Below are 27,940 nucleotides of genomic sequence, written 5' to 3'. Positions count from 1 at the left end.
CATTGCATTTTTACCGGTGACAGTTGAGACAGAGCCGGTCCACCATGCTGCAGGCACAGAAGGCAAGGGAGTCGCAGGTTTCATTGACAATGCCAACAAATGCATTGGTTCCTGGGATCCTTGCTAGTCTGTATTTGGAACAGTGGCTGCCATGCACAAGGTTTGTCAAATCCCCCTACAGAACAATCAAGATATTAGAAACAACAGACAGCAATGCCAAGACTCAACCCTACCTTGGTGAAAGCAACTCTTCAACTACCTGTGGAAAATAGCTTAATATAAAATGTTTCTGATTTCAAGTCACTGTTAAAAAAATAGTCATTGTTAAAAATTTAGAAAAAATTACTCATAATCTTATCACAGATAATGCCCACTGAACAGCTGTGCATATATTATGTATTCTTTTATCTATGCTTACACAAATATAAATTTTATAGCTGTTTTTAGAATGTGTTTTTTCTGAACACAAACAATATATCAGGAAAATGAACACTTCAAGAAGCAATGAAAGACAATTTTCAGGTAAGGAATAATTTAAAATGTATTCACATGCAAATCTAATTAACCACAAATCATGCATTTTGTTTTTGGGATGATGAATCTTTTTCCTTATAGAATAATAAAATTATTTAAAAATCAAATCTCTATAAGAGGTAAGTTTCTGCTTCTAGAATATTTAAATAATCCAACTAAAGCAAGCATCCCTTTTCTTCATTCCATAACAAGAAAATGTGATAGCAAGTTTCTTGAATTGCCAATTTTGTTTACTGTATTAGAAAATCAAAGATTACAAAGTGGTATTGTAGAGTTGTGTGTAATCATTTTTCTGCATGTGTGTCAGATACACTAGGCAAATTATTTTACCCCAGGCTTGTTTCCATGCCATTCATCCTATATATATGCATGGTGAGGAGGAGCTTAGTTCTGAGAGTCATAGCACTGAATGGGTTTTTAGAGGTCTACATGAATTTCTTACTGCCTGGAAGACACCCATTTCTAGAATACAAGCAATTACACAGGCTTGGAGTCCTGATAGTGCCAATACCCAGGAATGCTCTAATTCCATTTGGGAATAACCTGGGCTGTTAAATTATTCAAATTAGCCTTTTGAACACTATCTACCTGAGTATCCTGGCTTTGGGTGCTGAAGACTCCAGAAACTATTGCATAAATGACAGAAGATATACAGAATAAGTCAGACTTTCCTATGACACCTTTACTTGGCAGTCTCAATTGTCAATGATTCCTTTAAAGAGAGTGCTCCTCAAAACGGTATGGAATCTGAGCAGGGTAATAATGACTTCCCTTGCTTTGAACACATTATTCTATTAACATATTCATTTTTTAAACTCTTCTTTTCCACCAGATAATTGCTTTCTGCAATAGAGTTTTTGAGACTCAGTTTAGGATTTTTTTCCATATTATATAATTTTCAATTTTTAAAAAAAATTATACTTCAAGTTCTGAGGTACATGTACAGATCCTGCAGGATTGTTACATATGCCATGGTGGTTTGCTGCCTCCATCCCCCATTCACCTACATGAGGTATTTCTCCTAATGTTAGCCCTCCCCAACCTCCCCACCCCCTGCTATTGCTCCCCTAGCTCTCCACACCCCAACAGACCCCAGAGTGTGATGTTTCCCTCCCTGTATCCACATGTTCTCAGTATTCAACACCCACTTATGAGTAAGAACATGCAGTGTTTGGTTTTCTGTTCTTGTGTCAGTTTGCTGAGAATGATGGTTTCCAGATTCATCCATGTCCCTGCAAAGGACATGAACTCATCGTTTTTTATGGCTGCATAGTATCCCATGGTATATATATATGCCACATTTCCTTTACCCAGTACTTTTTAAAAGTTACACACTTAATGACTGACATAAATGCCTATTCGAAATAAAAAACCTACTTCCTGTAAGTAGCTTTTTGAATGTTCTATCATTCCCCATTTTTGCTTTCTTCCAACTAGGATTATTTATAAATTAATGAGAATGTTCTTAAGATCTTTAACTATAACCAGGTAAATTTGCAGCAACTCAAATTATACAGAGTACTCTAAGCGAAAAAAAAAAAAGACATTATGTTCAGATGATTTACATGAAAGTTCCCATCTCATAGGGTAAATGATCAAGAACTGACCTAACTTGGCCTTGGGAATTTAAGGAGCCCGAGGGATCTCTAGAAGACAGGAAGAGAGGAACACATGGTGCCACATATATTTACACAAGAGTGTGGGAACCAACTTCAGCAGATATTTCAAAGGGCTTAGATTGGGTAAGTCTTTAAACAAACAAAACCAAAACAAAACACCAACTGTGAGACCTTAAGACATTCACTTTTCTACTCTGAGCTTTGTATCTACCAATCACCAAACTGGAAACAAGAATGAAGATCCTGTCTCTTCCTATCATTCTGTAATTCTAAGGCAATGAAACAGGTAAGGATAATATTTAGACATTAGCCATTATTCCAGTTCATGCTCCATAATGGGATGGAAAAATGAGAGTGTTAATCAGATCAACTTACCACAAGGCTGGTGTTGAATTTATAAAACCTCTGGACTGTTCTGTCACTGAAGCTATTGCACAGGTTTTTCTTTACAAAGTTGGGGTGGTTGAGGATATCATTTGCTACCAGGGGCTCCTACCAAGGCCAAAGAGAACAGAAGACATATGCCATGTAGTGAGCTGCAGGTGGCTGGAGAACTGAGCTGCTCAGCTTTGTGACAAATACCTTGTGGGTGATGTGCTGCTGCTCCACAGGTGCATGTCCTTTGGGGTCGATGAGAGTTGGGTGTGCCACCAGATAACCCCTGTCCTCCATTATGAAGCACCTGTACCAAAACAAGTGATGCCCCTCATGCATATCAGCTATTTTTTGTTTTTTTAAATGTATTCAGAGAGTATTTATTTTGCCAGCCCTGAAACAAATTGGATTTATCCCAGGTTCTCAGTAACTACTCATTGGAAAAATGAAGGGAAGCTTACAGGCAGGTAGAGAGGTACGTGATTTTTGAGGTTGTGGATCACCAAGGATACAGGCAAAGGTGAGAGTTACACCAGAATGTGCCCATAAAGAATGTGCCCCCCTAGTCCAAGTAAGATGGACTCAGACCTTTTGCAAGGATGTATGAGTGGGAAGTTTGTTCTTTTTTCCAGGGAGGCAGATCTTGAAGGAAGTAGACTTAGGTACTTATACCAACAGATTTTAAGTAAACCATATAATGTCTTCTTCCAATGATAAATACACATAAAGTAACAACATGCAGGGGATGTATAAAAATATATAGTCGTCCTGCTCCCTTATCTGTGGAAGATATGTTCCAAGACCCCCAATGGATGCCTGAAAGTGCCGATAGTACTGAACCTTATATATATGGTTTTTTCCCTATATATACTTACCGATGATAGTTTAATTTATAAACTAGGCCCAGTAAGAGATTAACAACATTAACTAATAATAAAATAGAACAATTATAACAGTAATAAAAGCTATGTGAATGCGGTCTTTCTCTCTCTCTATTGTATTACGCTGTGGGTAACGGAAGCTTTGCAAAGCGACACCAAAGATAAGAGGGGGACTACTATATCTGATAGAAACAATAAATGAAGCTAGAACTGCTTTAATCAAGACTATATGTTGCTTTATTTTATTTTACATTAGTGATATCAGTTTGCCAGGAATTCCACATTTCCCCATCAGGACCAATGACACAAAGTGAACCATGAGATGGAACTAAGAAAGCTATTTTTAAAAGCGGCCTGCATTAAATCAAGGGAATGCCCTTGCTTTGATCAGACATGTTCTTTTGAAATTCAGGAGGCAGAGAGTTTTGGTTCCATGGTCCCTTTTTGAGAAAATGTAAAAGGAACAGTCTAAGCAGCTGAAAATGTCACAAAGACTGGTTTAATGACAAAGTGAACATCAAAAGTCCAACCCAAGAGTTCCCTCTGGTCTTTCTAGTACCAAAGATAGGGGAAGCCTCTAATTACTGACTTTCAGGGAAACAAGAGCTTTTGGTACATTCCATGCTGCAGTTATTTTCTTGTTGTGTGCGAAGTCAGTCTGTTTAAATCCTAAAGGAAATCTTAGAAAAATGAAAGAAGAGAAAAAGAACAAAAACCTTCTTAATAGGACACTCAAGCTATAAATTCAATTTCTAGCTTGACCATTCAACTACAGATACCTGACATCTATTTTTAAATTTCTGCAGCTAGAAAAGAAATAGCATCCCTAAAAGGGCTTACCTTATTTTGTTGCCACCATCTTGGTTACACACTGGTAACAGGTCCATCAGAACTTTGTAGAAGTATCTGAGCGTGAAGTCAATGCCCATCACAGCCACAGTGTGCCCGGAAGATAGCTGTGTACTTTAGGTGAAAAAGATCAATGAGAACCACAGGCATGGCTTATTTAAAGATAAAAACTATGTTCAATCACAGGGACATTGTTTGGTATTAGAAATACCTTCCACTGTTTCTCCCTACCTCTCCCACAACAAAAACGATCAACTAAGTGACTGATTTAACACAACATGGAAATTTTAAGACAGCAAAAAATTTAAGACTTAATGTAGGACTGTCTAAATAAGACTGGCCCAAAACCTGAGCAGTTGTGAAATATGATGTTCAGAGAGTGGCTTGACTGACAAATATATGAGTGCAGAGGCATCAGGTGAGAGGTTGGATGCATGAGTACTATGGTTACTTCCAACAGACCTCTAGATGAAGAACAATTCCCCTAAGCAACACCCTTATTATTTACTCATTTTGTAGATAAGAAAACAGATATCACAAAGGTTAACTGACTGGTATAAAGTCATAGAAAACTGAGGAGGAACAATGTCTAGTCTAGTTTTCTTTCCACAACATGAAGGTTGACTCTGCTCAGAGCACAGCTCATATTCTAGAATGAGACTCTCCTGGTCCATAGGCCAGTACTTGCTCCATTCCACCCTGGTACTCTCAACAGCCAAGGAAGAGAAAGCTGGGCAGTAAAACACGGTGCTAACATTGTTGGCTCTGGAATCAGCAGATCTGAAGTCAAACTTGACCCTCTTGCTTTCTATATATGTGGCTTATGGAATGCTGTTTAACCTTTCTAATCTTCAGTTTTCTCATCTGAAAGTGCAGTCAATAATAGTACCTACTTTATAAGGCTGTTATTGGGATTAAATGAGATGGTATATTTACAGTGAATATCAAAAAAAAAAAAAAAAAAGAATTTAAGCTAAAGAAAACTAAACAGTAAAGTTGAGCCCTCAGGCATGGGTTGACAATAAACATATTACTCTTTCAGAGAAAATGCACTTCAAGACATTGCTAAGTGTGTCAGAAATGTGGACTTCTCACTTGGAACCTTGGCTCTTTTTAATCTATGCTCATGGGTAACTGGGAAGGCATGTGCTATTTGACCAATGAACTCCCTTACTCTTGTGGCTTAGAATTTGCAGTTTACCCAACATAGGGACTTTCTAAGAGCCTATCGTTTCCCATCATCTACCTGCCTAATTTCTTTATTAAAAAAATTCAAAGAAAAATCACAAGAATCTTAATTATTTCTCATAGCAATCTTACATGGTATTATAATTTCCAGAAAACTGAAGCTTGGAGAAATTAGGTATTTGTCAAGGTCACACAGTAAATAACTAGTAGAAGCAAAAATTTATTTATTATTTTTGTAGGAGATGGGGTCTTCCTATGTTGCCCAGGCTAGATTCACGCTCCTGGGAGCTCAAGCAATCCTCCTGCCCCAGTCTCAAGTAGCTGGAACTCTAGACACCCAACAATGGGCTGGTGGAATCAGGGATTTAAACTTAGTGTCTTCAACTTCAAAGTATATACTCTTAACCATGAAGTTATACTGCCTTTTTAGATCTGCAGAGCATTCAAGAGTTTCCAAGCAACTTTACACCATTTAATTATCTGTGAAAAAGCCAGAATGGAATCATAGTTCTGGTTTTATAAATGACAAGATTAGGCTCAGAATGGCAAAAATGCAAAAGACAGATCAGATCACCTTTTATTTATGGTATAGAGAGACCAGTACCCACATCTAGCTCTTTCTACAATACTATAGCTACCTCAGTGAAAAATACCCGGTAGGTGTTTTGGTATAAGGCAATTTATTTCTAAACTTCCCTTGTATAACTGCTATCTGCTTCAAAACAAAAAACATGCTTAAGCAACAGCATGCATATTGCCTATGTAAGTCTAGGATTCATATTTTCACCTGCATTTCAGATAGGCACACTGTTATCATAGCAACTCATAAAGAATGCCATTGGAAACAAATAAACAAAATCACACCAAACCTACATTTCTAAGCACAGCAGACCAGGTTGTTTATGATACTTTCGTGAGATTTTCACGGCCAAAGACACATCTAACCAGTCCTTTACTCAGTGATTGTACTTCATCTCTAGCAGCATCACCGTTCTCCAAAGAATGCTAACCCAGATTCTCAGGGTACTAAAAATGTGCATGAAAGAATCACAAGAGAGCTACTAGGAGTAACTGACAAGTGAGTGTTGAATTAGAAAATGTCTCTAATTCTCAGCCAAACCACTTCTGAAAACTGAGTGCGTGGGACTGCTTCATGACAAGCTGAATATTAGCTTAAACTTTCTCTTCTGATCTGTTAAAATGCCAGAGGTTTAAAGCAAAAATAGCATGATAAAAATAACTGCCATCTATATGGGACTCAACCTTTTAAGTACAGTACTACGCACTTGACATGCATAATCTCTAATTTTCATCCTATCAGTTGAATGAAAGTATTACAGCCTCTGTTTCACATGACATCAGAGAGGTCACAGAACATTATTATAAAAGTGCTTAACATTTATTGAGCCCTTACCAGATACCAGGCACTATTCTAAGAGATTGACATATATTATTTACTTTAATCCTTAAAAATAATCATTTGAGATAGGCGCTAATATCTCACTTTCCTAAGTGGGGAATCGAAGGTAAAAAGGAATTTGTTTCTAGTCATGCAAATAATAAATGGAAAATCTACTTTATGGGAGTAGAACCACATGTTAGGAGGGATGACGTTCTCAAGCTGGCACCGAAGGCCAAAATCACCAGTAATCATTTGAAAAAAATACCTTTGCAAAGCCTATCTATCCATACATCCATCAAAGTCACAGCTGCTCTGCTTGAGCACCCTAAGTAGTAGCTGACTTGCATTCTAAACTCTGTTGATTGAAAAATACCGACACAGAACAGAAAACCAAACACTGCATGTTCTCACTCCTAAGTGGGTGTTGAACAATGAGAACACATGGACACAGGGAGGGGAACATCACATACCGGGGCCTGCTGCTGGGGATAGAGGAGGCCTAACATTAAGAGAAACACCTAATGTAGATGATGGGGGTGATGGATGCAGCAAACCACCACAGCACGTATGGTGTTACCTATGTAACAAACTTGCACGTTCTGCACATGTATCCCAGAACTTAAAGTATAATAATAATTTTTAAAAATTAAGAAAAAGAAAAATACACAGCTCTGAATAGTAAAATCACATTCTGGTAAGCAGAATATTCAAACAACCAGATGCATGGGATTGCATATTATGCAGGGCAAAAGCAGACACTTATTCAGGGAATATACACTCACTGAGTGACTCAGGAGACAGAATCTAGGATTTCAACTGCCATTTCTTGCTCTTGTTATATTCTAGTTAAACTTGTGTAGGTTCAACCCATGATGTAAAAGTAACCACATGAGGGATATGAACCTGGGTTTTTCCTTTTTTATTGAGACAGAGTCTCACTCTGTTGCCCAGGCTGGAGTGCAGTGGCTCAATGTTGGCTCACTGCAACCTCTGCCTCCCAGGTTCAAGTGAGTCTAGTGCCTCAGCCTCCCAAGTAGCTGGGATTGCACGCATGTGCCACTACACGGCTCATTTTTTATTTTTATTTTTGAGTAGAGACAGGCTTTTACCATGTCGGCCAGGCTGGTCTTAAACTCCTGACCTCAGGTGATCTGCCCACCTTGGCCTCCCAAAATGCTGGGATTACAGGCGTGAGCCACTGCACTCAGCTGAACCTGGGCTTTTCTAACTTGAAAATCCATCATATTTCCATTGTGATTCACTTGGACTGACACAATAAATATTTCTAAACAAACCAAATAAAAATTCTTCCACCCATTTGAATCCCAAGAAAAACATGTAAACATACATATACAAGCATAAACATCTGCCCCTACACTTCCCCTCCTGAACAAAAAAGAATGTGTCTAGACAGAAAAGTGAATGGCTCTTGATAATAAGCTACCAGGTGAGGAGAGCCACTTAGGTCACCTAAAGACTAAGACACACCTGGGTTTTGATTCCCTGCTCTATAACATTTTCAAAAGCCCAGTTCTGGCAGTTCTGGCCCATTTCATTGTAACCAAAGACCAAGGTGACTGCAGTCCCCTCAAAAGAAACAGACTTTGTTTACTTTTCCTCAACTCATTAGAATATATGGGAGGGATGACAAGTCACTTTATTTAGACATCAATAGGCATGTGCTTCACACATGGTCTGTTAATGAAAACACTGAGGGATCTGTTCTAAGTAACTGTTTACTTGTTTGCATGTGAAATATTATATGAAGGGAGAAGCCGACAGTCAGACAGATATCATACCCTACAAAGGAGTCAACATTTGGCTGGCTGTAGGGCTCCGTTTCCCACAGAGACATAGGCCATGATATTGAAATTCCATACCTACGGCCTCCCAATTCTTGCTCCCAGTGAACTCCTGTTAGAGGAATTCTACTGAATGTCAGTCATTTGACATATAATGAGCACCAGTGAAAAGCACAGACTTGAGCAAGAAAATCTGTCTCCTATAAATGTTAAGGCATCATTACAGGTACCAGTCAAAATATGGTCTTTCTTGGTTGCTAGGAAAAAATAGCTATTTGTATAATGAAGGGATTAAAATAATGTGTGTGACTTGCTTCCCCACCCAACATTTCACTGACATCTGTAGCTGAAACTGAAACCTTAAAAGCAGGAAATACAAAGCACTCCAAATACATGTACAGTGATATTGATATAGCATTCCAGGAAAATCAATTTTCCAAAAGTAATTTTTCAAGAGACAGTTTCAAGGACATATTTTCTTTTTTTAAAAAAGAAAACCAAATAAACAACTTATTTAATTTTAAAGAGTTATACTCAACTACAAAAGGCAATAAATTTGATGTCTTGGTACCTTTTCTTTCTCTCTCTTTTTTTGAGGGGCAGGGGGACAGGGTCTCACACTGTCACCCAGGCTAGAGTGCAGCCTTGAACTCCTGGGGCTCAAGCAAGCATCCTGCCTCAGCCTCTGGAGTAACTAGGAATGCAAGTGTACACCATCATGCCTGACTATTTCATATTTTGTAGAGACAGGGTCTCACTATGTTGCCCAGGCTGGTCTGGAACTCCTGGTCTGAAGTAATCTGCCCACCTCAGCCTCTCAAGGTGCTGGATTACAAGTGTGAGCCAATGAACCTGGCCTGTTTTTCTTCATTAAAAATTCTCCTTTTCTTGGGAAACACTCTCTGGCAATCATAATTGCCAGGTTCCTATTGATACTTCTTTCATCAGTTTAAAGTGGATGTTTCTTCAAATGGCTCTTTAGACTCCAACATCTTTTTTCTTCTCCATAAAGGTCATCATGGCTGCCAAGAACAGGGCTAACAGCCTTTCACTGACTCAATTTACATGACCGCCTTGTGAGATAGGTATCATTCCCATTTTATAGACGTCAGGAGAAAGCTAGGGAATTGAAGGTGACACACAGAGAGATGTTCAAATCCCAGCCTGCTTCATTCAAAGGTCATGCTTCTACCTCTAAGCTTTGGTGCCAGTACTCTTCTATTCAGATTTCCAAAATATCCTTGATATATTTAAGAAATGGCTATAAAGTTAATTAAAGTATTACCTGGATGAATGAATTGTGTGACTGATTGTCACGACATAACCAGCTCCTCCAACATCTAAGTAAGGACCAGTCAAAGAAATCAACCCTGGATTAGCAACTGCATGGAGATACCTAATAGGTAATTGAGACCAAAGAAAGTCATGTTATTTATGCACCTCTACTCTGTAAATTTCAAAGAAAAGTGAGCTTATCACTCTAAAAATATTTATGATAAATTGTTTGTGTTACACTGAAATGCAAAAGGATTCTCATGTTTTATATCTGACTGTAGTATCAACACAAGAAGTAAAAAAATCTGATATTCCTTCTTACTTTAAAAAGAGACACTGAACTCAATATATATCTGGGCATTTACTAAGATCTTAGTATAGTTTGTTTTTCTTTTAGACAGGGTCTTATTCTGTTGCCCAGGCTGGAGTGCAGTGGCGTGATCTTGGCACACTGAAACCTCGAACTCTTAGGCTTAAGCAATCCACCCACCACAGCCTCCTGAGTAGCTGGGATTACAGGTGTGAACCACCATGCCCAACTAATTTTTATATATTTTTTTAAAAGATGGGGTTTTGCTATGTTACCCAGGTTGGTCTCGAACTCCTAGGCTCAAGCAATCCACCTGCCTTGGCCTCCCAAAGTGCTAGGGTTACAGGTATAGATGTTTTAAAGACAAACTAGAATTTCTGTTCTTATGTCCAATTGGCTCCCCTGCTATAGCATACTGTTAGCTTTTGCTTTTGAAAATTAAAGTCAAAATGAAGCCTAGAAGTTAAAGAATGTTTTTTAATTTATGTGTTCATTTTTTACAGGTCATATATAAGCTGTAACTTGATTCCATAATCATGTGTAGTAAAATGAAGTCTATCCACTAGGGACACATTTTGCATAAGGTAGGAATCCAGCAAACCACTAGGAATTAAAATGGCCAAGCATAAAAAATTTCAGGCTCAAAATTTCAATGAAGAGATAAAAACACAGGAAAAACAAACAAACAAACAAACAAACAAAAACAAACCCACACAGCTGTTGTTAATGCTGCATTGAAAAAACTATTCAGAAACATTTTTCACCATCACAAAGGTATCTTCTTTAGTTTAATGGCCTGAAGTTGCTTTATTGTATGTATTTACCATGTCTCTCCAGGATTTGGGGGGAACTTTTGATAATGGAAGCCCTAAAACTCACCATTGTCTCCTAGTAGGATCAAATGCTTTGTCCATGAGGGAACCAGGATAAATTCTGAGGACACCATTGGGCGTTGCTATGTAACGGCGGACAATGTAAGTGTTCAGGCTACTCATTTCCATTTGTGTCATCCATTCATCTGTGACGTGGCTGGTAGCCATTACTTCATTTCTGACAGAGAACTGGGAAACAAAGGAAGACATAGCAGGGATCCTTTAAAATTCATATGAAAAGAGAGTAGGCTGCTGGCAGGGCTTCCCAAAGCTCTGTTGCAAAGAAGCCAAGCCCAATTACTTTTAAAAAATCTTTTCACAGCAGACGGATGCAGCCAAACTTGGTGAAAACAAAAGCTTGCAGAAATACAGTCAGCAGATAAATGATCACCCAATTGTTCACTCTAGCTAGGCTTTCTGAGTTTGCAAAGAAAAAACCTATAGCAAGTCATTAATATACACACAATATACACACCAACCCTAAAGCTTTGTTCTTTACACTTTCTATTTATATTTATCTCAAGAGACAGCAGAGGCACCTCTTCCCCCCGGGGTAAGACAGGGCTGGGAAAGTTTCACTAGTTTCTAAATCACATCCCCCCTAATATCACTGGAAACCGTTGCTTCTGGGGCCTGCAGATTCTCCATGTGGCCCACAGGGCTTCTTAATCCATCAGAAGGGTCACTGCTGACCAGCCTCCCCCTGGGCCACACACTCTGCAGCTCTCCAGCTGAGAGGCACAGATGCAGAGCTGGGATTCCTACTTCAAAGGTTCACTGCCAGCACCCCCTGCTGGGCCTGTGGAGAGGGACACTAGAAATGGGGCCCCATGCCAGCGCTTACTTTAAGGCCTGGGTTAGCAATGAGGCGGGTGTTGTCGCTGAGATAGGCGGTATAGTGCTCCACCATGCGCTTTGTCTCTGGCTGGCTAAGATGCTCATAGGGGGAGGAAAAGCTGCCAGCAGACAGCATGACGGTTGGACTTTCTGAAAAAGAAGCAAACAAAGCAGGCCTGAGAATGCGGAGACTCCATGTCATCCCAAACAAAAGCATCACTCGGGCTCTGCCAATCTGTCAGCAATGGTGGCTTAATATCTTCCACCAGGAAACAAAGAGCCCAGCGCTGAGAGGAGCTAAAAAGGAAAAAGGCTACGTTCCCTCCCTTCAGGGAGCTTATGGTCCCAAGAATGAACTGCTAAAGACATGCACCAATAAACACAAGTACTGGGAGTGAAGATTCTTCAAACTATCTGAGATCTACATATAATATCTTATGAGGAGTGAGGGGATAGCTTCGGACACGCACGAAGCCAGCCTGGATTAAATCTAGGCTTCACCATTTCCAGGCTGTGTGATGTTGGGCAGGTTGTGTTTCTCTCATTTGCATGGTGGGGAAGGTAATAGCAGCAACTTTATAAAGACAAGGTGAGAATTCAGTGAGTTAATATTTGTAAAGCAAATGAGTATTAACTATCATTATTCATAGTAGTAGTAATATTTAAGAAGGAAAGATGGAACAGTGAAATCAATGCAAAAATCAAATAAAAAATTATTCACTCAGATAGTGGCAGCAAAACTTGACATAAACAAAAGCTTCTAGAAATACAGTACTTAATGTACACGTTTTATTATTGGTCTGATCTAACAGGAAAACCTTAGTTCTCTATTTAAGATAAAAATCCTCACAATGAATCATAGTACAAAAGAAAAACATTAAATGTTTGTCTTTGAGATGTTCTACTGTTCAACCTTATCATATTTTTAGAAGTTTTAGAAAGCATGACCATGTGTCCTATCTCATTTAAACACGTAGGGCATTTTCTACTTCTTTTGTTAGTTCTCACACATCTTGTTTTGTCTCCTTATAGCCTAGTGATCTCTGATTGTGCTGAACATTGTACTTAAAAACTAACTGGTAGAAATAGCTTGAGGCCTAAGAAGATAAGTGGATCTTTCTCCAGAGAGGACTACTGCTTCATCCTGTCCGGTGCCACATTGTAAGATGTAGCAGGTGGGGTGCTGGAAACGGTTCCCAGTTAGGAGGCAGGATACTGACCTAAGCACTGCGTGACTTCAACTAATCCATGACCATCCTCTTTCAAAGGCTAATGGCTGAAGTTCCCCAAACCACTCAGATGATAGGAATCCCAAGTGAAGGCTGGATTCAACTTCAGGCCTTCCCCTAAAGATGTAGTCTTTTAGAGTCTCTGCTAAAAGCATGTATGTGGGTGAGGCTGAGAGTGAAAAGAGTAGTTTCATTTATTAGAGTCTCTACCTTTAGTGGACCCTGGATTTGATTTTTGTTTCTCTTCCTTGATTGAAGTAGCTACTTAAAGCACTGTTTAATTTCACAGCTGTTTCTCCTGGATTGGTAGATATGTACATTGCAATAGTGGCTTTGAGTGTTGGCTCTCTTCTCTGGGTTCTTATTTTCTCTGAGATTTTTGCCCAGTAATTCCTCTCTATCATGTTAGCTCTGATGCTTTCCAGGATTTTAATTCAGGATTATGTTTCCATCCAGGAATTTTATTAAATAGTTGACCTCAGTAGGTTGGGTTAGAATCACCTAGTCTGCTATTCCCAGAAAACATTAAATAATGTTATGTTTCATTTAATTCTGATGATATCTTCATGGGCTACCTTGGAAGATTATTATTATATTAATTAACCAAAGCAAAGACAACCAAGGGCTAGAAAAGGTTAGGGTGCTTAGCAGCATGCTGTGGATTCATGTATATATTCTTGTGCAGCCCCTCCACGCAAGGATGTGCCAGAAAGAGAGAGTAGTTCCTGAACTCAAAGCAGTTAGGATCCAATTGGAGTGACAGGTGATAAGGAAAATAGAGAAAAATAACAACATAAGAATAACACAATAATATAAGAAGTGTCAAAGGCATACATCCTCTTTAGAGACAAGAGAGTCGCCATGGGGCTGGAGTAAAGAGAAGGAGAGATGGCTTGGGGAGCGGGTCTCTTGTAGTGACAGAGACTGGCATTTTTAGAAAAGGCTAGAGCAGTAAGATGGGCTGAGCACAAAGAGAGAAAAAGAATCAAGATACAGGACCCAAAGCTTTGTGTCTAGGAGGTAGACATGCTTATTTGTACACACATATACATATTTGATTGCCTTAGATGATGTACTCTTAAAAATTATTCTTTGTCTCTGTACCAAGAAAGATGATGTGCTTTCGTCAGCTCACTTGAACACAGGTGACATACATTTAAGAGCTGGCCTTTAAATGCCCACATCAATGAAATCAAAAGGAAACCACTTCTCTACCATTGCTTCCCATATTTCCCACTCTCTTTTTATTGTATTTTAATTATCTTGGTTCATTTTCTTTCTTTTCTTTTTTTTTTGAGACGGAGTTTCACTCTTGTTACCCAAGCTGGAGTGCAATGGCGCGATCTCGGCTCACCGCAACCTCCGCCTCCTGGGTTCAGGCAGTTCTCCTGCCTCAGCCTCCTGAGTAGCTGGGATTATAGGCACACGCCACCATGCCCAGATAATTTTTAGTATTTTTAGTAGAGACGGGGTTTCACCATGTTGACCAGGATGGTCTCGATCTCTTGACCTCGTGATCCACCCGCCTCGGTCTCCCAAAGTGCTGGGATTACAGGCTTGAGCCACCGCGCCCAGCCTATCTTGGTTCATTTTCATTGCCAACTGATCCTAACTGAGATGTCCTTGATTACCTCTTCCTCTTACCCTTGGGCCTTACCATCCAGGTGAGGAAGGGTGACAAGAACTCCCAGTGAAAGTCAAGACACTGGCTTATGGTCTGTTTGTTAATTGTGTATAAAATAATTAAGTTCAGAGGCCAGGTGCATGGCTCACACCTATAATCCCAGGACTGTGGGAAACTGAGGCAGGAGGATCACCTGAGGTCGGGAGTTTGAGACCAGCCTGACCAATATGGAAAACGCTGTCTCTACTAAAAATATAAAGTTAGCTGAGCATGGTGGCACATGCCTATAATCCCAGCTACTTGGGAGGATGAGACAGGAGAATCACTTGAACCCTGGAGGCAGAGGTTGTGGTGAGCTGAGATTGTGCCATTGCACTCAGGCCTGGGCAACAAGAGCAAAACTCTCTCTCAAAAATAAATAAATAAATAAATAAAAATTAAGTTCATAAACGACATTATCTGAATAATCTCTGTGAGGCAGAGCTTGCTGTCCAACTGACATACAGTGCAATCCACAGATGTAATTTAAAATTTTCCAGTAGCCCAATTAAGAAAAGCAAAAAGTGGCCGGGCATGGCGGTGCTTATAATCCCAGCACTTTGGGAGGCAAAGGTGGGAGAATCACCTGAGGTCAGGAGTTTGAGACCAGTCTGGCCAACATGGCAAAACCCCATCTGTACCCGAAATACAAAAGTTAGCCAGGCGTGGTGGCGCACACCTGTAACCCCAGCTTCTCGGAGTCTGAGGCAGGAGAATCACTTGAACCCAGGAGACGGAGGTTGCAGTGAGCCAAGATCGTATCACTGTATTCCAGCCTGGGTGACAACTGCCAAACTCTGCGTCCAAAAAAAAAGGGCAAAGCAAAAAGTAGGTTAAGTTAATTTTAATAATATGCTTATGGAATCCAGTATATCCACAATAGCACTATAATTTTAACATGTCATCAATATAAAAATTAAATATGAACTTCACACTTACCATACACCTAAATTTGGACTAGCCATATTTAAAGTGCCCAATAGCTACATGTGGCTAGTGGCTGCCATACTGGAAACTGCAGCTATGGGAGATTACGCAAAGGAAATAAAAAAATCTAGGCTTGAGCTTCTTTTTCATCAAGAAAAGGATTGTACTTTACTGTCTCAAATTTCAAAACAGTAACCAATTTTCACCAGCAGTTGTATTTAGCTTGCTCACACAGAACTTAAAAGAGACATGCACACATTAGCGTTTCAGTATAGCATTTCTTAAAAATATGAAATTTTCAACATACTTTTTTTTTGTATAAAAACAAAACCCCAAAGACCAAATCAAAACAAAGAAATATAAAATCCTGCCTTCTTGGATCACTGGCTCTATCCAAATTGTCAACACTCGTGGGAGGAGTCCCAGAAGAGACCACTTAGTCCAGCCTGCTCTTCTGATCTCATGTCCAGGCAGAACTCTCTAGGATGGAATTTAAGGGAGGAACCCAATTTCGAGTGCTATCATTTGGAATTTAGAGACTGCAGACCTCTAGCCTTGATTCTATTCCCATCTGTTTCCCTTCTTTTCAGTTTGCCAGTTGTGTGATGATTCTTAGTTATTAACTGTTTTGAACCCTAAGTCTGCTCAACAGTGAAAAAGAGAACACCCATTTTAGTGTACTGAGAGTAGTCTGTGGTATAATGACAACAAAGACCACAAATGCCTAGTATGCGTCTGGCACATGGCAGACCAGAGGTGCATGAGTCAGATCGCAGCTTTGCTACATTTTAAGTGATCTGGGGAAAACTTATTTATCTCTGGTAAATTCAAATTGATCACATACCAACTCAGGTGAAAAATATAAAACATATGGTCCATAATAAACATGAATTCCTTATTGCTTTCTTTGATTTATATTCATATTCCTAAGCCCTTCTGAAGATAGGGATCTGTGGTAGATTTCTGTTCATAATGCTACATAGATTGCTTTGGAGGCATTTTATTGTTATTCTACCCCACCCCACCTCAATATGCCCAGGCTTATATATTTACCTTTAATGGGGCTGTATCTGTGCCTCCTTCTATATGGACTTTGGGCTACTGAAAACTCTGTGCCTAGCATTAGAAGAAAGCTGAGTTCTCTTCATTGAGTCTGGGCAAACTCTATTGGTATAATTTATACTCCAGAGCCCCCCTAGAAGACCAGGCTGAAGTTAGAACTTTACTCAATATAAAACTTGTCTTTTTTACCTTCCTTGTCCTGTTTCCCTCACTTCCTCATTGGTTTCTCAAAGCCCATCCTGTATAAATCACCAGCACACAAAGCTTTGTCTCAATGTCTGCTAGACGATGTGATTCTTGGCTAGGCTTCCAATCATTTTCACATTTGCATCCCCAAAGCAGCTGTCTCTGAGGGCATTCAGTATCTTTTTTGTGGGTGTGGGGTGGATGGGATTCAAAAGGATATTTACAGTGAGCTGCTAAGAGTAAGAACGTGAAGGAAACGTAAGGGCTTTACCTAGGGTTGCCAGCTGTTTGAAGTGGAGGCAAGCGCTGGGCTGGCCCAGGAGATCCAGCCGGTGGTAGAGCAGCTTGCTGCTGGGAACAGTGTTGAGGTTCTTCAGTTGTTTCACAGGTACTTCCGGTTGTATCACCACAATACACAGAATAAAGGAAGTGTCTTGTACCTGTAAAAATCAATAAAGATTTTCTAACACAGAAAATGAGGGTTCCATGGAGACAGGGACTTTGCATACATTATTTTCTGCTGCCTCTCTATCTTCTATCCTCACATGGAAAGTGTTCATTAAATAAATGATGAATGAATGAAGACATGAGGATAGGGTGATAGAAGGCATCTAATTTTGTATTTTCGGTTTTCTCTTCTTGTTAAGGGGACTTACGTAACAGAAAATCATGGGGCTAATGAAAGGATAGGAAAGGAGTCCCTTTGAAACCGTGACCCTAGCCTTTTTGTGCTAATGTGGGTTAATGAGCACAAGCTAGAAAAGGACATAATAATATGATACTTATTTCTATTTGAATCTGAAATGCCCTTAAAAATACATAATTGGTTCTGGAATAAGTGTTCTGAGAATTGCCTATTTTTCAAGCCATTAGTGAAATTTCAATTTAAAAGAAAGGACTGAGGAGCAGCCCATATAGAATCTAGTTTATTCATTCTATTCCAACTAACACTTTCTTTTGTCCTGGATGGAAAAGACCAACATCACTACGTAAACTCATGAAAAACACAAACCCTACGGCACTCCTGCAGAGTGTGCCTGATTTGTCATTTCAGACCATCCCAGGCAAGTGTGCCACAGCATAAGTCTAATTTATTAAGCTCATATGTAGAAACAATAGTATTTTCAGATTCACTTTGTACCTAGAAATGGATGCTTCAACAAAATTTAGTAGGGACAATGACCACTGCAGAATCAAAAGTCAATTGTCAATCTACCCAAGTCTAGCTGCTTAAGAAAGACTTAAAAATAAAAAATAAAAAAAAAGCCAAATTCCTCTATTATAATCCTATTATATTAGAAGAAAGACAGAAGTTATTTAAAGGTGGTTTACAAATAAACGAAGAGGGTGATGACTAGCGAAATCAGAACTAAAGAACAGTGCCTTATAAAGCGGCTCAAGTGATTTACTTAATGAAGTAAAAGTACAAGTTAGATGAAGGAGAAAACTGTAACTAGGCAGGTTAGAGTTAAGTGAAATTTAGGATTTGTGAGGATGGTCGCAGAAGCAATTTGCATCTTCCTGGAATTGCTTTCAAGTACTGCTGGCAAAGATATTCAATTAGATTAACAAATTTAATCCTCTTCCTCCATTCCCCAAATTTTAAATTGACAAGGTGCTCTGAAGTGGCACTATTTTCTGTCTTCTCAATCTCACAGTTATCCTTTAAGTTTGTTTTCCTTTGTTGTTTGTTTCAAGGAACCAAAAGACAAAACCCTACCAGAATGACTAGAATATGATTTTATAATTGGGTCTACTCTGTAAGAGAAAAATAAAGTTACCCTAAGCTTCTAAAAGTAGCACTTCATAAATAGTTCTTAGGGAAGCAGATTTCAATATAGGTCTTTCTATCATGTTCTTAGCTGAAAAAAGTAGTCTCTGCATTAAAAGAACTACATTTTTAGAAGGGCTGTCTATGGCTCGGGAGTGGGTTTTTTTTTTTTTCACTGATTATAACATGGGAAACGTGTTTTGAAGTGAAGCAGCCCGTGTAACATGGGAACATGTGAATACCTTCTAGTAGTCAACATTTCTTTCTGTCATAGCAAATAGCCTCCCAAAATGCTAAAAAATGCACTTGGGTTACACAGTGACAAAGTAATCTCTTAACGTGCTAACATAATCTCTCAAGTTATATTTAAATTGATTCAGTGAAATAATCCCTCAATATCTGCTGTATCTATGGATGCTAAGTAGTTTAGCCAATTATTCTCAGGATAAGCTAACTCTATTTGGATTATATTAGGAGAAACCATTTTATTTTTAGGACAAGATGATTACTTACCTTCCTCACCAACAAAGTAACTCGAGACCTTAAAAATATTTACCCTTATTACTAGTTAACCAGCCTAGCCTTTTTTTTAAGTCTCCAATCTCATTATTTATTATGCCCTTAAGTTTTCACTTATAGCCATCTGCTCAACAATTTTAGAACTCTGAGAAAGCTAACACTGCTACCTGAAGTGACTACATGATTACTACATCCAATTTGCCTAGGGAGAATAGCCAGAATTTAGTAGCATCATTGAAAAACACATGCTAACACTGGAGCTCTTTACTGTAACAAGAAGGTCACACAAATGTCTACATTTCCTCCTTTCCCTTTTAATGCCAACAACTATGCAGATATTTTCTCAGGATGTAACTGAGTTGATTCCAATTAGGATATGCTGGAGGTAAACTTTCAAGTACAAAAGTCTGTTTTCTAATTGAGAATTTTGGTGGCTGGCTCACCCTTTCTGATATGAAAATTAAGTAATTTATCTTTAAAAATGATATAAATATAAGGGCAGATGGTGCTATCATTCTAAAAAAAATTCCAGAAATGAGTTGGCTAAGAGAATTTCAAAATAGGCTTTTACCTTCCTCTAATCTGTATTACCAAACAATAAACTACCAGTAGAATTAGACTTGTAAACGTAAGTTTCTCAAATAGTTTCATTTATTATTTTGTTTGCTTCATTTGTATTTTAGTAATTGCTATTGCCATAATAATACTTTAAGAACCAAATCAGAAGGTTGGAAGAGACTCCTGCCTAAAGGCATTCTGGCTAATTCCAATTCCTCTTTCCTGATCCAATTGATACAGGCACAGACACTAAATTGAGTTGCTGTTTGACTGTCTGCATCTGCCACTAGGCTGGATACTCTATGAAGGCAGAGGGAGTATCAATCTTCTTTATCCTTCTTAGTACACAGAAAATGTTCAATAAGTAGTTTGTAAAGGGATGATTAAATGGATCTATTGGGGGTCAAAAGATTAAACATCAGATTTTTTCCATCCAAGAAAAATCTCATGTATGACTGTATTTTATGTTCAGTGATTAAAATTTGATAATAAAAATAAAAGTCTACTCTCCTTTTGGTCATGTACAGTATTTAGGGTCCTCAGTAGCATTGCTATGCTATGTTGGGAAGGAAGAGGAGAGAAGAGAAACACAGGTAACATGAACAGTGTGTGTTAGATCCTCTTTCTCTAGGATTCTTTGAAGCCTGGTGTTTGAATGAATCTGGTAAGAGAAAGCAGAAATGAGTGCCAGAAGTTATGATCAAACTTTCCATCTGCTTGTGTTGAACATGAATAATCCAATTTCTAATCCAAAATTGTCTTTTCCTTAGAGAGTATCAGAGGGTATTTATGCTTTCATGTCTCCTTTTAAACTCCCAACCTCTACAATCTGAGTTGAACTGAAGAAAACCAACTGGATGTAATCTAAATGTGCATTAATAGGGTAGTGTTTAAAGAAATTTGGGTCATCTATACAATGCAATACTATATAGCCATTAAAGGCAGGTTTGAATGTATATATACACACACATATATATGCCTATCTGGATATACACATTTTCTGGAAATTGATCTAAGTGGCTACTTACGGGGAATGGAAAGTCAAAGGAAGGAAGGAAGTGGATAATTTTGGTGCTATCACAGCTCGCTGCAGCTTCAACCTCTCAGGCTTAAGCAATCCTCTCACCTCAGCCTCCTGAGTAGCTGGAATAGCAGCATGTGTCACTGGCTAATTTTTACATCTTTTATAGAGATGGGATTTTTTTTGTCATATTGTCCAGGCTGGGGATAGTTTACTTTCTACTTTATGTCCTTTTATATGGTTTGACAAATTCATCATGAACAATGACCAGCTTTATAAACATAAAAGGAAAAATAATTATACACATCGTGGAATGCCTTCTTTCCACAATCACTTTAAAAACTGATTAGACACATTATGAGACACATTCTCAGACTCAAGTGCCATCCACTGCCTGAGAATTCCCACATGAAGAAGAGCACTGTACCCTGTAGCTCTTCAAGCAAAAACAACTTCCTCTCACTCACCATCTTCCAGGCATAGCTAACATTGTAGGCTTCCTTTCCAGTTTCTCGCAGCTTGTTTATGTGCCAAGACAGGGATGAGTTCACAGGGACTGCGATAATCTGGCTGCCCAGAGGGAGGCTGTGTTGGCAAATAGAATTAAATATTTCAGGCAAAAGATAAAATTAAGCACTTAATTAAAGGCAAGGAAGAAGCTGTGAGTCAATGGCCACCTCCTGATTTTGAATAGCAATGAAACTCATCAGTTTTGAAAGAGATAATGTGAGATTTTCAATTCTGTAAAAGCATTATGTCAGCTCTGCATTAAAAACATTCGTTACTCTCCATTCCTGCTCCCCAACTCTAATTCTTTCCAGAGACTAACCTGTCTCAAATCACTCAGTCATTAATTTTCAACCAATGAGCACAAAAAATCATTCCTCTACAGGTTACCATCTGCCAAAATAATGTATCACAGTTGGAAAAAATCCAATCTGTTTTTTATTTTAAGAAAAAACAAGGTATAAGATTGTGCTGTCAACTTGGAATGGACACTACTTTGCCAGGCTACTTTTTTTGGCAAGTGCGATAAAGCTGGTCCTCAACTTAGCCTTTTATTTTGCCAACATTTTTCGATTTGGTATCACTGTAACTTTTTTTTGAAAATGAGATGAAATATATCTGATTTTACAATGAAAGCCAATGTGAACATAGAATTTGACTTACAAGACATTATTCTCAAATAATAGCTCCAAGAGACCTTATCTGTGATACAAAGTAAGCAAAATCATGGGTGCTATTCTTATGAGAACACTACTGTGAATACTTTCGATAACATTAAAATAATTTGTTTTATATTCTAGAGTAAATACTCATATGTGGCCTTGATGGGTCCCATTCTCAGAGAAAAACAATCCTATGACCCTCACCTTTTCCTTACCTTAGGATATTTTGCCGAACTAATTCAAATTTTGGAATATTTTCATAATGTATGATGTCGGTATGAAGTGGGGCCTCTGACAATAAATATGGCCTGGTAAGAGATGGGTGCATAAGTGTATATCCTGCAATAAGAAAACAAAATGCATGCTAATAAGAAACACGTTGTAGGAAGTTCTGAATCACTATTTTGAAATATGGGGTTCTCCGGGCTAGCTGCCCAATACTCAACTTCTCATTGTGCAACTCACCAGTCCAATAAAAATTGAACCTGTTTTATCTGTGCTTACATAAAACTCTTGAAGCGTGGAAAGATGTCTTAAATTATCATACATCTGTTTAATCAAGAATATTTTGGAGGTATTCATTGTTTTTTGTTTCATAAAACATTCTAATCTACCACATAAATCTTAACGCCAGTAAATCTAAGATAACAATTTAGTAAAAAAAAAAAAAAAAAAAAAAAAGATCCAAAGGATAACTTTTTTTTTAAACTTTTTTTTTACCTTCAGGGATACATGTGCAGGTTTATTATATAGGTAAACTTGGGTTACGGGGGTTTGTTGCACAGATCATTTTGTTACCCAGGTGCTAGGCATCATACCCAATAGTTATTTTCTTTGCTTCTTTCCCTCCTCCCACCTTCCACCCTTAGGTAGGCCTCCGTGCCTGTTGTCCTCGTCTTTGTGTCCATGTGTTCTCATTGTTTAGCTCCCACTTATAAGTGAGAACATGCAGTATTTAGTTTTCTGTTCCTGAGTTAGTTTGCTAAGGATAATGACCTCTAGCCTTATCCATGTTCCTGCAAAGGACATGATCTCATTCATTTTTTTTTTTTCTTTTGAGACGGAGTCTCATGGTGGTCACCAGGCTGGAGTGAAATGGTACGATCTCAGCTGACTGCAACCTTTGCCTCCCGGGTTCCAGCAATTCTCCTGCCTCAGTCTCCTGAGAAGCTGAGATTACTAGTGCCTACCACTAAGCCTGGCTAATTTTTGTACTCTTAGTAGAGACAGGGCTCCACCATGTTGGCCAGGCTTATCTCGAACTCCTGACCTCAGGTGATCCACCCACCTCGGCCTCCCAGTGTTGAGATTACAGGCGTGAGCCACCATGTCCAACCAATCTTATTCTTTTTATATAGCTGCATAGTATTCCATATGTACCACATTTTCTTTATCCAGTCTACCACTGAGGGGCATTTAGGATGATTTCATGTCTTGGCTATTGTGAATAGCACTGCAATGAACATACATGTGTCTTTATGATAGAATGATTTATATTTCTTTGGATATATATATCCAGTAATGGGATTGCTAGGTTGAATGGTAGTTCTATTTTCATCTCTTTGAGGAATCATCACACTGCTTTCCACAATGGCTGACCTCATTTACATTCAAACCAACAGTGTTCAAGTGTCCCCTATCCTTTGCAACCTCACCAACATTTGTTATTTTTTGACTTTTTAATAATAGCCATTCTGACAGGTGTAGGATGGTATCTCATTGTGGTTTTGATTTGCATTCTCTAATGATCAGGGATATTCAGATTTTTTTCATATGTTTGTTGGCTGCATTATGTCTTCTTTTGAAAAGTATCTGTTCATGTCAAAGGATGGCATTCTATGTGTCATTCAATTCTTGAGTCTAATTTCCTGATGTTATAAATAACTGTTCCCTACTCCTCAAACAACATAGAAACACATGTGTAATTTGGAGATTTACTCTGCCATCTTTATGGTGTTCTACTACAAATGAGCAATCTTAGCCACAATGGTTTTCTTTATACTATCATTTCCCTATTTTGTTTGAAGGATATCTATACCTTTCTTTAGGTTTCTAAAAAAGCATTCTTAGGATGAACATTTAGCAGATTACCTTTGTCATCTATGAGAAAAGTATAGGAAGCCAAAGAGTCTTGGTAATAAGTCACGTCTTCAAGAATGTAAGCCAGATTCACATCCACACCTACAATTCCCAGAAGTAGGTTTCCAAAATAACAGGGTTTACTCACAGTCATGATTAAACCTATGGGTTAAAAACAAAATAAATCTAAAGAATAGCAGAGAAGCAACTGGACAAAGACTGGAACTGCGCTCCGGTGAATCATGAAGGCTTCCATCAGCTGTCTCAATTTTGTTTGGAAGGAAAGTTTCCCATGTGATCCAGTAATCAAGCACTGCCTTTGCAGACAGCCTAATAAATGAGTTTGAGTGGGAGGGAAAGAGCATCCTTTCGCAGCTCATATATTGAGCAGTTAATTTAAATGAAGGCAATTTCTATGTATTCCACTATTTTTTCACCTAAAAAGACAAGACAAGACAATCAGTGCAAAATAGCAGCACTAAATACATATTTCTATTTCCTCAAGAGGGTAGATTTAGGTGAACTTGAAAGATCAATGGGCAATGAATCTAATAACTGTAGTTATAGTCCAGCTGTACCTCTTTTGTATTGTACAGGTGACAGCAGACATAATTTCTCTGAGCCTTGGTTCACGCATCTGTTTATTTTTTAAATTTTAATATTTTGAGATGGGGTCTCACTCTGTCACCCACGTTGGAATGCAGTGGTACGATCATAGCTTACAGTGGTTGAAACGGCCTGCGCTCAAGCAATCCTCCCTCCTGAGCTTCCCAAGTAGCTGGGATTATGTGAATGAGCCACTGTGCCTGGCTCAAACACCTGTTTAAAGGACACAGCACTGACTGTTTTACTGAGGAAATGTCAGATCAAAAGAGACTGTGGAAAAAGGAATGCTTAAAAGGTATTATTACTATACCCCATTAATGCATCCTTTAAAAAAATGTGAAGATAAGGGGAAAAAACTTAGAAAGGTACAGTATCTGAACATACAGAACTTCCAGTAGCTGAAGGAGAAATTAAGTTTCGAAGGAATGTATTTCCAGTCATTCAGGCCAGAAGTTCCCAAATTTTTATGTAAGGGGTCAGACAGGAAATATTTCAGGCTTTGTGGGCTACATAGTCTCTAGTGCATATATATATATATATATATATATATATATATATATATATATAAAATAACCTTTTCAAAACATAAAGCCCATGTTTAGATAACCAAGACCGTTAAAAATAACAATAGGATAACTAGGGAAAGGGCAAAGGACACGGGAGGAAAATGCAGAAAGAGAGAGCACAGATGATGGGTCAATGCATGATCCCGAGATCGAGACACCTAGTTTCTCCTCCTGGCTTCCCTGCTGGGTTTGGTAAGCTGTGCCATGTCTTGGAATGAGTCTCTCCATGTATCAGACGAGGAGGTGAGATAAAATGATCTTTACGATCCCCAACAATTTTACAATCCTATGGCTCTAAAGAAAACTCTAAACAAAAAGATGGATTCTTTATCTTTACCTTGATTTTGTGTTTTCCTGTGCTTGATGTCATGTTCTTGTCTATCAGCCTATCAGAAAGCCATTCTTCTAGAAATACCCAGTAAAGGGATTTAACACTCCTGAAGTCTTCTACAAAGAATAAGCTTCTACACAGAGAACAGCATATGATGTCCACTTGAGGTATTATGGAGTTGCTATGGTTGCAGAGGCCAACTAAATGCACCACTTGATAAAAAGAAGTGGCCACATCACTGAAAAAGACTTCTGAAAAGTCATGCAACGGGTCTCTATTATAGTTTCAAAGGCATTTTTAAGCAGTTCACATTTAGAATGCTATCTATCTGTCTTAAAATGTTTAAAAATAACAGGTATTTAAGAAGGTTTTAGAAATGCATTTTGGAGAAGGTTTTTGCTCAGGTCTCCCAGGATAAATAGGTGGTAAGCAGCAGGAACAGGCTGTGGGGACTAGCATGAAGACAGAGGTCACCATCTGCCCACCAGTCCCCTGAGCTTTACTCTAGGATTAAAGCCATTTTCATAGATCAGTAAAGTACAACAGAAATACTCTGTGCCTGGGATGCCTGCTTGCTTCGAATTTCTATTCTCCTCTGGAAAGGTTGAGAACAAAGTCTTAAAAAAGAAACACAATCTTACTTTTCAATTATCAACTGGGACAGAAGACTCTTGATCCCATTATGGCAAATAAAGTATGCTAAGCTTTTGTTATACTGACAAAATCCTCAATCACTTTCTCTACTTTAACCTAAATCACATAGATTTACTTTTTAAAAAGAATTATGTTCAGTAACTGATATTTTAATCTGTGTAGGTTTTGAATTAGAGCCATGTAAACATGGGTTTCCCTAGACTCAAGCCTCGTGTCATGGAGTCAGAGGATGTGTCACTCAATAATTCTAGGAACTGAAAACACAAAGATGAAAAGACAGACATACTCTAGCAGAGGCATTCAATAGATCTGCAAACCAATCACTGAAATCCACTGCACAGGATTCCTAACACAGGTTCCAAGGAACAAAATGTGGATGATATCAGGCAGCAGGTGGCCAAAGCATGTGATTTGGTTTAAAGCATTCAGTGTAGCTCTCTGGATTTAGGAGGGAGTCCTACCCTACCTGATACCACTATTGCTAATACAATTTGGCTATATAATCTTCTGAGTTGGTGAAAACCTGGATTTCTACATCTTCCTTTGACCCTTTCACAAAGCATTAACAGGAATTATTGATTTATCTTTCTTTTATCAGATTTACAAGCTTACTGAAGGTGGGAGGTGAGCCTCACTCATCACTGCCCGGCAAAATGCTTGGCAGATTAAAAAAAAAAGTGAGTTTGGGTATGGTGGCCCACATCTGTAATCCCAGCACTTTAGGAGGCCAAGTGGAAAAATTGCTTAAGGCCAGGAGGTTGAGGCTGCAGTGAGCTATGATCACACCACTGCACTCCAGCCTGGGTGAGAGAGAGGCCTGGTCTCTTTAAAAATAAAAATAAAAGGCCGGGCGCGGTGGCTCAAGCCTGTAATCCCAGCACTTTGGGAGGCCGAGGTGGGTGGATCACGAGGTCAAGAGATCGAGACCATCCTGGTCAACATGGTGAAACCCCGTCTCTACTAAAAATACAAAAAAATTAGCTGGGCATGGTGGCGTGTGCCTGTAATCCCAGCTAATCAGGAGGCTGAGGCAGGAGAATTGCCTGAACCCAGGAGGCGGAGGTTGCGGTGAGCCGAGATCGTGCCATTGCACTCCAGCCTGGGTAACAAGAGTGAAACTCTGTCTCAAAAAAAATAAATAAATAAAAATTAAAATTAAAAAAAAAAATAAAAATTGAGGTATAATGGCAGTTGGCTTATTTCTTCCTTATAGAAAGATAATATTCACCTAGTTTCTAGAAAACATCTCTAGAGGCTTGTTACATTTTACACGAGTTTTGTTTTGTTTTTTTTTTAATCCATATTTGTGAGGGTTCCTAGATAACAAAACATAAAAATAATATCTCAAATAGCAATGGTGTGTCTCTGGCTAGTAATTTGCTACTTCTTCAGTCTTCTACTCTGTCAAGAAAGGAGACAGAAGAGGATATACAGAAAAGCATAAGTAAAAACATAGAGGATAAAAAGAAAAAGACTATGATTTTACTGAAAATATACTGTTAGCCAGGCATTGTTCTAGATGTTTTATTATTATTGCATTTAATCGTCGCCACTGTCTTGAGGGGAATGTTGTATTTTTTGTTATATTTTCCAGATTATATTTTATAGGCCAGGAAATTGAATCCTGAGAAGGTTCAGTGCTTTACTCAACATCC

At 38.6% G+C, this 27,940-nt stretch overlaps 1 protein-coding gene across 1 annotated transcript in view; it reads right to left on the bottom strand.

Moving 5' to 3' along the window:
* The window catches only part of CACHD1 (cache domain containing 1), a 226,434-nt gene that overhangs the window by 20,923 nt on the left and 177,571 nt on the right, over window positions 1-27,940 (bottom strand). Inside the window, exons 10-20 of the mRNA XM_003921472.4 lie at window positions 24,141-24,290; window positions 22,265-22,388; window positions 21,348-21,465; window positions 17,283-17,451; window positions 11,952-12,094; window positions 11,115-11,296; window positions 9,936-10,046; window positions 4,250-4,372; window positions 2,736-2,835; window positions 2,529-2,645; window positions 15-175 (exon numbers count right to left, since the gene is read on the bottom strand). Coding sequence (XP_003921521.2) covers window positions 15-175; window positions 2,529-2,645; window positions 2,736-2,835; window positions 4,250-4,372; window positions 9,936-10,046; window positions 11,115-11,296; window positions 11,952-12,094; window positions 17,283-17,451; window positions 21,348-21,465; window positions 22,265-22,388; window positions 24,141-24,290 — 1,498 coding nt within the window. The remainder of the gene's footprint in view (window positions 1-14; window positions 176-2,528; window positions 2,646-2,735; window positions 2,836-4,249; window positions 4,373-9,935; window positions 10,047-11,114; window positions 11,297-11,951; window positions 12,095-17,282; window positions 17,452-21,347; window positions 21,466-22,264; window positions 22,389-24,140; window positions 24,291-27,940) is intronic.

This window comes from Saimiri boliviensis, chromosome 11 (genome assembly GCF_048565385.1).
Source record: "Saimiri boliviensis isolate mSaiBol1 chromosome 11, mSaiBol1.pri, whole genome shotgun sequence".
Taxonomy (NCBI): Eukaryota; Metazoa; Chordata; class Mammalia; order Primates; family Cebidae; genus Saimiri; species Saimiri boliviensis.
This window is presented reverse-complemented; position numbering and strand designations above follow the sequence as displayed.